This window comes from Motacilla alba, chromosome 21, assembly GCF_015832195.1.
Source record: "Motacilla alba alba isolate MOTALB_02 chromosome 21, Motacilla_alba_V1.0_pri, whole genome shotgun sequence".
NCBI classification, from domain to species: domain Eukaryota; kingdom Metazoa; phylum Chordata; class Aves; order Passeriformes; family Motacillidae; genus Motacilla; species Motacilla alba.
This window is the reverse complement of record NC_052036.1, coordinates 1,376,606-1,387,380: the sequence shown is the minus strand read 5'-3', so window position 1 is coordinate 1,387,380 and position 10,775 is coordinate 1,376,606. Positions and strand designations below refer to the sequence as shown.

Below are 10,775 nucleotides of genomic sequence, written 5' to 3'. Positions count from 1 at the left end.
ACCCTGCAGCAGGCTGGCAATAAATGCCCTGGGAGTGCCCTAAATAGGTGAACCCTGCCCCTGAGGTGATTTTGTGTCGCCCTGCGGAGCGTGGCTCAGGCAAAGTGGCTCTGTGGGAACAAGGACAGCCACCGCCACCCAGGCGTGCCAAAGGCTGGCGGCTCCACGGCCTGTCCCCCCTCCCCATGGAGTGACCCCAGGAGGGAGCAGGGGGCACCAGGAGTGGTCCCGGTGCCCCCAGACGTGGCTGTGGCGCAGTCACGCACTGGCTGCCACCCTGGCATGTCCCCCACCAGTTCTATATATGGCCCTGCCCTCTGCGGGCCGGTGGCACCGGCATCTCAAGTGACACCGCGGAGGGAGGGGGGCTTTATTTTTAGCCCCTGAATGGAGCCGGGCTCTCTGCCCCCGGCCAGGGCACGGCATCATGTTGTGCTGGGAGGGCTCTCCTGCGTGGCTCCTCGAATGGCTCCATCCCCGCCCGGGGCTGGGGGACAGGTAGGACGGGCTTTGTCCCCTCCCCGCGTGTCCCGCTGTGCCGCGGCTCCCTGCGCAGGGCCCCGCGCCGGGCCGGGGCTGCTGCCGTGGCTCGGGGGCTGCTCTGGGCTTCGGGAGCAGCAGTGCGGGGTCAGGGCGGATTGGAGACACAGTGGGTGGGAAAGGGGGTGTGGGGTGTGATGCTGCTGTGGGGAGAGCCCCAAACCTTCTTTGGAGCGCTGGGGAGCATCCCAAAGCCCCTGTGCAGCTGTGGGGAGCATCCCAAAGCCCCGGTGCAGCTGTGGGGAGCATCCCAAACCCCTGTGCAGCTCTGGGGAGCATCCCAAAGCCCCTGTGCAGCTCTGGGGAGCATCCCAAAGCCCCGGTGCAGCTGTGGGGAGCATCCCAAACCCCTGTGCATCTGTGGGGAGAATCCCAAAGCCCTGTGCAGCTGCTGGAAGCATCCCAAAGCCCCTGTGCAGCTGTGGGGAGAATCCCAAACCGCTGTGCAGCTGCTGGAAGCATCCCAAAGCTTTGGTGCAGCTGTGGAGAGAGCCCCAAAGCTCCTGTGCAGCTGTGGGGAGCATCCCAAAGCCCCTGTGCAGCTGTGGGGAGCATCCCAAAGCCCCCGTGCAGCTCTGGGGAGCATCCCAAAGCCCCGGTGCTGCTGTGCCAGGGAGCAGAGGCAGCGGGGACCAGAGGGGGTGGCAGCGGCCTCTCCCACCGCTGGCTGGCTTGCGGCCATCCCCATCCTGCCGAGGTTGGCAGGGGCTGGAATTTCCAGCTGGGTTCGGGCTGGAAACGGGCGAGGATGAGCGGATGGAAGGGAGGAGCCGGGAGGAAGGCTCGGGGGCGCACAGCCGGCCCCCGTGCGCCCGCAGCGGTGCCGCCCCCTCCTGCCTGACCCTGCCGCTCCCCCGCCGCAGGCATGGATAACTTCGAGTACAGCATCCAGCTGAACGACCGCGAGTGGGCCGAGTTCTTCCAGGCCTCCGAGGAGTGCAGCCTGGCGCCGGCCTCGCTGGCCACGGCCGAGGAGCAGTGCCTCAGTGACATTGAGCAAGGGGACGCCTCGGGACGGGACTGTCCCCGCGGCACCGACGGCGTGACCGCAGCCGGGCCGGGCGGCGAGCCAGCAGCGCCTGGCACGGCCGGCCCCGTCCCACGTGGGCTGCCCGGTGACACCGCCCCGCGCCCGCCGCAGCGTGGGCACCCCTGCGCGCCGGAGCTGCTGTCGGGCAGCGAGGACGAAGCGGAGCTGGGCTCTGTGGGCAGGTTCCTGTGCCAGCACAGCGACCGGCCCGGCTGCCCGGCACCCGCTGCCATGCCCAGCGCCCAGAGGAGGCAGCCCCCGCGGCCACCCGCGGCCGCCCCGGCCGGTGGCACAGCGCAGGGCGGCGCCGGGCAGGACGCGGCGGGTGGCGGCGGCCGGGGGCGGCCGGGCCGTGGAGCCCCCCGGACCCCCCGAGCAGGGCGGGGATGCAGGAGGGGGACAAGCCCTGCTGGCGCAGCCAGAAGCTCCGGCAGCCCCTGCCTGGGCCGAGAAAAGCGCTGTCCCCTCGGAGCCCGGGCTGCGGGGACCCGCGGGGGACCCCCCGAGCCCGTCCCTGGGGACGGGAGCCAGGGTGGCAGCGGACGAGGAGAAGGCGGGCACGGAGCCGAGCTCGCCGGGCGGATCCCCCAGCGTGGTGAGGCCCAAGGTGCCGGCGCAGCCGAGGAAGAGCCGCAAGCAGCGCGGAGCCACCGAGGGGGACCGGGACCCTGCGGCGGCTGCGGCACCGGGCGCCGCCGCGGCCGGGAAGGCTCCTCCGGGCTCCCCGATGTCCCCTCGGAAGGGCAGAGGGAAGGACAAGGCGGCCAAGGGAGCGCTGGTGAGGCTGGGCAGCGAGGAGGCTGCGGAGAACAAGCGGGCGCCGCCCGGCCCCGGCGTGGATGGCGGCGAAGCCGGGACCGCTCCCCCGAAGCCCCGGGGCAAGGAGCCGGGGCCGCAGTCCCCGGGGAAGACAAAGGCCACCAAGTCCCCAAAGGCAGGGCAGGCCGGTGGCTTGGGCGTACGTGACAGTGTGCCCGGCGAGGGAGCCGCGGCCACGCGGGGAGAGGCGAGCCAGGAGATGCCAGGGAAGCCTCTCCAGCCCGGGAGCGCGGCAGCGTTTGGAGGGAATGCTGCTGAGGGGGCTGGGGGGGAGCCTGCTGCTGGGACCCCTGGAACTCCTGCTGCTGGGACCCCCGGAGTTCCTGCTGCTGAGATCCCTGGAACTCCTGCTGCTGAGACCCCTGGAACTCCTGCTCCTGACATCCCTGGAACTCCTGCTCCTGAGATACCTGGAACTCCTGCTGCTGAGATCCCTAGAACTCCTGCTGCTGAAATTCCCAGGAAGCTCTCAGAGATCCCTGGAATTGCTGCTGCTGAGATCCCTGGAACTCCTGCTGTTGAGATCCCCGGAATTCCTGCAGCTGAGATCCCCAGGAAGTCTGCAGCTGAGATTCTCAGGAAACCCTCAGAAATCCCTGAGGTTCCTGCGCCTGAAATCCCTTGGGAGCCTGCAGCTGCGATTCCCAGGAAACCTGCGCCTGAAATCCCTTGGGAGCCTGCAGCTGGGATCCCCAGGAGTCCTGCAGCTGGGATCCCCAGGAGTCCTGCCATTGAGATCCCCGGGAGTGCTGCAGTTGGGATCCCCAGGATCCCTGCCATTGAGATCCCCAGGATCCCTGCCATGGAGCTCCCCAGGATCCCTGCCATGGAGCTCCCCAGGATCCCTGCCATTGAGATCCCGAGTGAGCCTGCAGCTGAGCTCCCCAGGATCCCTGCCATTGAGATCCCGAGTGAGCCTGCAGCTGGGATCCCCTGGGAAGCTGCGGCTGAGATGCCCAGGGCCGTGAGCCCCCTGTGCTTTGCTGAGGGGGCCTCTGGCAAGCCCCCCAACTCTCTGGATGTGACGTGGCCCGAGATGTACGAGTACCTGTTCTGCGATTCCCAGGAGGAGGAGGAGCTGGGCAGCTCCCTGGAGGGGCGCAAATCGCCCTTGCTGAGGGAAATCTCCTGGCCCGAACTGTACGAGTATTTTTTCACCGAGCCAGAAGGAAGCAGGAAAAAAGGCAAAGCTAAAGACAGGAAAAGAAAGAAGTTCAGAGGCTTGGACCGCCCCGGGCTGCACAAGGAGGCTCCCAGCTCTGCTCCAGACAAGGACACCGTGGTTATCTCAGTCCCTGATGTTCATGAACGCTTCTTCCCAGAGCCAGCCCCCAACAGGATGGGCTGGAGAGGGATTTTCTCCGTGGCTCCGGCCTCCGAGGTGAAGAAAGCTGTGGGGGCTTTGAGGTCCCTGCTGCAGGGGCAGGGGCAGGCGGGAGGAGGCCGAGCCCCAGCCTCCCAGGCCCTGGTGCCCAGAAGATCCGGAGAGGAGCTCGCCCTGGTCCCGCTGGGAGGAGCCCAGGTGTGGCCAGAAGATGCAGACAGGGCCCTGGCACTGAGAGGTAACTCCCGTTGTCCCCTGTAGGGACCTGCCCCAGGCTGTGTCACCCGGCTCTCCTCTGGGATGCTCCCTCTGTCCCCTCGGGCTCTCCCCTGGGATGTTCCTCTCCCTGTCCCCGTGCCAAGCCAGTGCTCCTGGCCTGGTCCCCCAGCATGGACAGGGAATGTGGGACTGTAAAACCCACCCTGAGCAGAAAAACACCCTCTGGAGAGCTCAGAGGTCACCTGAGCACTGCCTGTTCCTGGGGCAGGTGAGAGAAATGGGAATGAAGGGGAGGCAGGGGTTTGAGCTTAAATGATGCTCAGAGTTAATACTAAACCCAAACACTGAGGGAGCCATCCCAAAGGGAGCCTCAAAATGGAGCTTCCAGTCTGTTTGCATGGAGGAAAAAACCCCTGTGAGGTGGCCACAGCTAATTAATAAGCCAGCTTTAATTAAAAGCCTGATCAAATGAGCAGGAGCAAAAAGAACCCGATCTCAAGCTGTTGCAGGCTGGATCAGGGAATGCAGAGCACTCGGGGATGTCTTCATCCCTGCAGGAGGCACGGGTGGGGTGGGATGCCCCGAGGGATGCTGAGCACTCTCAGATGTTGTCCTGGAGCTGGGTGTGCCTGGGGACACTGGTGACAGGAGGGGGACCTTGCCTGTGCCCCAGGAATTGCTGTGTCCCAGATCTGCTCCCCCAGACCCAGCTGCAGCCACCACAGAGAGCTGGGGACATCTGCAGGGGGGCGGTGAGGCAGCCTGGGGTGGCTTTAGCAAACGTTTCCTCGGGGTTTTTAACAGAGTCTAGGACTGAGAGGGGTGACAAATGTGCCACTGTCCTGTGGGAACACACAGAGCCCTCTGATGTCACTCCCGGTGCCAGAACGCCTCCAGGGATGATTTCCAGGGGATTTGCTGTCTCCCAGGGAGGGGAGGGGTGGCAGAGGGGGTGGCACAGAGCCCCCAGACCTCGTGCTCCTCTCGTGGCAGGAGCAGCAGAGGACCCCCGGGTGCTGAGCCACAAGGACATGTGCCTCGTCTTCTGCGCCTTCGCCTCCTGGGCGGTGAAGACATCTGACCTGCAGGCTCCGGATGCCTGGAAGACCAGTACGTACAGTGCCCGCCTGGAGAGGGCCGGGAAGGGCTCTGAGGGACGCTTGGCAGGGAGGAAAATGGGATATTTATACCTGCAGCTGCCCGTGGGGAAGCGCAGCCTTTTCCTGGTGTTCCAAAGCCGTTTCCGTGCCTCCTCCCTGCTCTGGTCCCGATTGCTGCCAGTGTCTTTGGTGCTTTCCCTACAAAGCAGCTGCTGGCTGGAGCTGAGCTGTCTCCACAGCCTTGGTCCTGCTCCATCCAGCCCCTGACAGGCCTCAGTTTGTCAGGACTTCCTCTGGACCTGCAGCTGTAGATTCCCTCATCCCAGCAGGAACTCCCAACAGCAAGGCCAAGCCTGCCTGGGGTTTTTTGTCCACGGCCAAAGTTGAGATTGAACCTTCATCCAGCACCTAAATTCCTGTTTTTCTGAGGTGCTCGGAAGGTTTCATCTTCTCCCCAAAGAGGAGGAGGAAGTTTAATCTTCTCCCCATCATCCTCCTGCACTGAGTCCCTCGATTCCCTGGGGCTCTGTGGGATCCTCTCCTCTCCAAGCCCGGCTGGAAGCTGGTGAGGAGAGAGGAAGCTGAGGGAACAGGAATTCACAGAGTCCCCCAGGAGTGGGGATGGCTGGATGAGCAGGGAGAGAGAGCCCCATTCCCAACCCCTGCCCTGGAAGCAGCCTGGAGAACCCTTCCAGAGCAGCATTCCTCCCTGCTGCCCTGCAGAGCCCCTTCCACGGGAAGAAATTCCAGGATCAAGGCTTCCTGCTGCTCTTCCAGGCGAGGAATGTTCCCTGCTAAGGTCACCAGGAAGCTGACACCGGGGGCTGGGAATAGCTCCTGAGCTAAGGCTGCTCCCTGCCATCATCCCCGGCAGCTCCTGGCCTGCTCCCCCTCCTGCTGGGAGTTTGGGATGGAGGAGGTGGCCCTGGGAGAGGTGTGGAAAGGGGGATAAGCTCCTCGTGCCCCGGGGGGAATGACCTGGAGGGGAGGGAGGCAGGAGCCACAGCCCGGAGCAGCCGCTCTCTCTGGGAATTTGGGCTTCTGCCAAGCTGAGTTTATCTTCCTCTAGCACATCAATCAAAATCCAGTCTGAATTTAAAGTCTGGGGGGCAAAACCACGGCTTGGATTCCTGGTTTTGCTTGGGAATGAAGGGAACTTCATGTCCCTCATAAAGCAAATCAAAAACGTTGGGCGCAAGGACAGAGCAGAGCTTGGTTTGGGTTTCACCCCCATCAGTTATTTCTTGTGTCACTGCATTTTTTGATTGGGGGTTTTGGATATTTTCTGCTTTTGGCTGGGGCTAGATAATCCCCAGAAAATCCCCAAAACGGGATTTTTCTTGGCGTCCTCCTGGTGCAAACAGGAGCAGGAAACGAAGGTGCTGTCCTGAAGCCCTGCTGGGGTTTTCCTGGTGTGCCTTTCTCATCCAGTCTCCACCTGAACCCCTGGCCAACGCATGAAATCCCCGCCTGGATCCGGGAATCCGCCCCATCCATGAATCTCCCTCTGGATCTCTGCATCCAACCAAGGGAGCTATCGAGCATCCCCCTTCCAGCAGCCCTTTTCACGGATGGAGCTGTCCCCACGGCCCCAGCTGTGGCACAGCCAGGCTGCGGGCAGCCGGGGACGCCCCGGGGGCAGATCCCGTGCGCTGGGAATGCAAACCAAGGGCGGGAGGGGACAGGGCGAGGGAGAGGGGCGACCCCCGCGTGTCCCCCAGCTCCAGAGGAGCTCCCGGAGTCACAGCGCGAATGTCTCGGGCTCTTTTCCAGTGTTCCTGGCAAGCTTCGGCACCCTCTCGGCCATCCGCTACTTCCGAAGGCAGGTCAGGGAAGGGCACCCCCGGACTTAACCCCGAACGCGCCGGAGCCGCTGCCCGGGGCCGGGACTTTGTTCGGGACAGTGGGAGAAGCCTGGAGCCGGCACCCAGAGCTTCCCCGGCCCCATCCGCGACGGGACACGATGGCACAGGGAGCGGGAGCCTCCCGGGGACGGGGACTGACGGTAGGACAGGACACGACAGGGGCCGGCAGTGCCCGGGGGCTGCTCCGCTGGTCCCTCGTCCCCGCCGGAGTGGCACAGGAGGCGCAGAGGAAGCAGGGATGGGCTTCATCCCGACCAAAGAGCCGGGATGTCGGTGAAGGAGCTTTGGGAAGAGCTTGGCTGAGCCTGGGCTGGGCAGCAGCCCCGGGGGATGCAGGGGCCGCTGCCTTGGCAGAGCCCAGCGCTCCCGTGACCGCTTCGATGGCTCCAGGAGGGTCAAACCCTCTCGGGTTTCACTCCGAGAAGTCCCAGCTCGGCGCAGCAGCTCGGGATGAGGTTTCTGGCTCCGTCCCCGGGGACAGCTGGGCAGGGACACGGCCCCATCGGGGTCACACGGGGAAGGGGCAGCCGGAGGGTCCTGCGGGGCTGCGCAGGCTTGGAAGGGCAGCAGGGACAGGGGCTGAGCTCAGGGAGGTCTCAGGAAGGGGACAGGAGGATGTTGGAGAGGAGAGAGAAGGAGGTGGGCAGGTTTGGCTGTGCCAATCAGCAGGGAAAGGCTCTGGATGTTTGATTTATTTCCTTTTGTGCCTCCCGTCCTAGAGAGGCAAAGCTGGCTGGGGGAGATGCGGGCTGAGGGGAGTGTGGGAGCTGTGGATTGGAAACTGGGGGAGGAAAATGAAATGGTTCTGTTCCTCCTCTCCCCAGTGCCTCCCTCGGCACCCCAGGGCATTATTGAGGAGGAATGTCCTCCCCTCACCAGCCCGGTGGCAGCACCAGGGCTCTGCCCGGTGTTTGTGGGGTGACAGCAGAGAGGGGAGGCTTCTGTCCTGGTGCTGAAAGGCTTCGGGGGCTGCAGGGCTGGGGAGGTTTCTTCCCTCGTGCTGAAAGGCTTCGGGGGCTGCAGGGCTGGGGAGGTTTCTTTCCTGGTGCTGAAAGGCTTCGAGGGCTGCAGGGCTGGGGAGGTTTCTTTCCTGGTGCTGAAAGGCTTCGGGGGCTGCAGGGCTGGGCTGGAGGCCGGGGGTCGCTGCTGAGAGGAGGGCACAGCGGGATCGGGGACTGGGGGTTAGGGCTGGGCAGGCTCTGCAGGGCCTGGAGCAGCTGAACGCCCACCGAGAGGGCTGCTGCGGAGGAGGAGAGCAGATGGAATGTGCTGGAAGCTTCTAATAAAGTTCTATCTCATTTACTACGCCTGCGTCCATCCCTGGGTCTGTGGGGAGCTGTTAAGGGAGCCCTGGGCTCTGCAGGAGGATAAATCAATGCCCTGGGGGTGTGTGGAGCCAGAGCTGCAGGAGCTGACGGGTCTGGAGCCCTGGGCACAGAGCAGGCAGGGCCGTGGGGCTGTGTCCCCTGTGTCCCTGTTCCTGCCCCTCTGAGGCAGCCCCGGGTGTCACAGCAGCCCCGTCCCCAGCTCCCTCCTGGCTCAGGAGCTCTGAGCAGATCAGTGGGCAGCGGGCACAGCCCCCATCCCCTCCTGCTCCCCCACCCCAGAGCTGCACCTCAGCTGGGCTGGAAACCACGGGCTTCACCCCCGGCCCGAGTGATTTACGGCTGGCCCAGGGACTGGATCTGTCCCGGGCCATCCCCTGGCTCTGGGGACCTGCCCTGCTCCAGAGGGCACCCCTTGGGGTGGGGACAGTGACTCCTGGATCTATCCCGGGCCATCCCCTGGCTCTGGGGACCTGCCCTGCTCCAGAGGGCACCCCTTGGGGTGGGCACAGTGACTCCTGGCTGTCCCTGAGCTGCTCCAGCAGGGACAGGCTCGGTGTCCTGGGGGGGAATATCCCCCTGTCTCCATGCCTGCACCCCAGTGCTGTCCCCAGGAGTGCTCTGGGGGGACAGGAGGTGCCTGTCACCCGTTGCTGGCTGTGGTATTTGCTGTGTGACCCTCCGGAGCTCGGCCAGCAGCGCTTGGCAGCCAGAGCAGTGCCAGCAGAGCCCACAGGTCGCTCCCCACTGCTCTGATCCTCCCTGCAAGGAGAGATGTGATGAATATTTCAGCAGCTGGAGGCTCTCAGCTGGCTGCAGGAGTGAAAGGAATTACTGAAAGGTCCTGCGGGTCTCGGGGGACCCGGGAGCCTCTGCCACGCTCCGCCAGGGAGCAGAGCAGCCTGAAATTTTAATGCTTGGTTTATTCCCTGACCTTTCCAGCTCTCTGCTCTGCCTCACGGCAAGGCCGAGCATGCCTGGGATTGCTGTCCACGGCCAGAATGGAGATTAAACCTCGCTAATTCAATATACCCAAGGATTTCTCCCAGACAAAAGCTGCCGGGACCGAGGGATGGGTGGCAGCCGGGACCTCGCACCTCAGCCGGCACAATCACAGCGACCTCCGGTGCATCCTGCGTGCCCCGAGGCTGCTGCCCGCCCTCCCTCGCTGTCCCCGCACGTAGCTCCCTCATCTGACACCTCGGCAGTGCCAGGCACATGAAAAAGTCAGGCAGGTGCGGCCCGAGGAGCTGCCCCGTATTTCATCCCGCCCGACACCCAGGGATGCCTCTCCCCCCTTTCCCGGGAATGGCTTTGGCCGCAGCAGCTCCTTCACTCTGAATTTTCCTTCCCTCTGATTTTTCTTCCCTCTGATTTTCCCTTCCCTCTGAATTTTCCTTCCCTCGGATTTTTCTTCACTCTGATTCTTCTTCACTCTGATTTTTCCTTCACTCTGATCTTCCCTTCCCTCTGATTTTTTGTTCACTCTGAATTTTCCTTCCCTCAGATTTTTCTTCACTCTGATTTTTCCTTCACTCTGATTTTTCCTTCACTCTGATTTTCCCTTCTCTCTGATTTTTTGTTCACTCTGAATTTTCCTTCCCTCGGATTTTTCTTTCACTCTGATTTTTCCTTCCCTCTGAATTTTCCTTCCCTCGGATTCTTCTTCCCTCGGATTTTTCTTCACTCTGATTATTCCTTCCCTCTGATTTTCCCTTCAGTCTCAATTTTCCTTCCCTCGATTTTTTTTTTCACTCGGATTTTTTTTCACTCCGATTTTTCCTCCATTCTGACTTTCCCTTCACCTCTCGCTGCCCAAACCAGAGCAGAGCTTCCCATGGGGATTTCTGCGGAATTTTCGCCGCCCTGCAGAGGGGTTTTTTGGGGGTTGGTGCCGTGCCAGCCCCGGCAGAGCAGAGGCAGGAGCGGCAGAAGCTCCAAGTGCTGCGGCCCTTGGATGTTTTGGTGGATTCTCCCACCCACAGGGCGCTCGGGGAGTTGCTCATCGCAGCCCGGAGCGGATCCCGAACATCCCCGGGGACGGAGGGGCGGCTCCTTCCCGAGCCTCGGCTGTCAAACGTCCCCGTACAGACAATAAAAATACAGCAACAGCTTTTTGCTCCACCCTGTGCTGTCCCGCAGAGAATTTCTCCCAGCTCCCAAAACCAAAGGAGCAGGTTACAAGCTCTGCTTTCTGCTCATTTTTTTCCCCCCCTAAATTTTGCTGTTTATTCTTTGAGGAAAATAAGTTTGGAATTGTGGCTTAAAAATCAGGGAGCAGAGAGAAACCCACGGTTCCTGCTGCAGCCGGGGGAAGGATGGGCGCAGTGGCCGGGGTTGAGGAGGTTTTTGTGTGTCTGCAGGGACCAATTTCCACCTCAGTGGAACCCAGACAGGTCTGGTGGTGCTCGAAATAAACCAGTTCTTAAATCCTGAGTCTGCTGAGAAAGGTGTTGGAGGAAAAGCAGGAGGGGGGAGTTTTACAGCCACAAACCCACCTGGACCAGCATCCAAATAGGGAAAACCCAAACCCAGGTCCTGAGAAGCCCTGGG

General features: G+C 62.7%; 1 protein-coding gene across 1 annotated transcript; it reads left to right on the top strand.

Moving 5' to 3' along the window:
- The first annotated feature begins 394 nt into the window (after positions 1 to 394).
- On the top strand, positions 395 to 8,202 carry PERM1 (PPARGC1 and ESRR induced regulator, muscle 1). The gene is given in 6 exon segments (XM_038160019.1): positions 395 to 498; positions 1,404 to 2,077; positions 2,079 to 2,664; positions 3,331 to 3,951; positions 4,926 to 5,042; positions 6,806 to 8,202. Coding segments are annotated over 5 exon segments (2,076 nt in total). The 5' UTR covers positions 395 to 498; positions 1,404 to 1,405; the 3' UTR covers positions 6,886 to 8,202.
- The last annotated feature ends 2,573 nt before the right edge of the window (positions 8,203 to 10,775 follow it).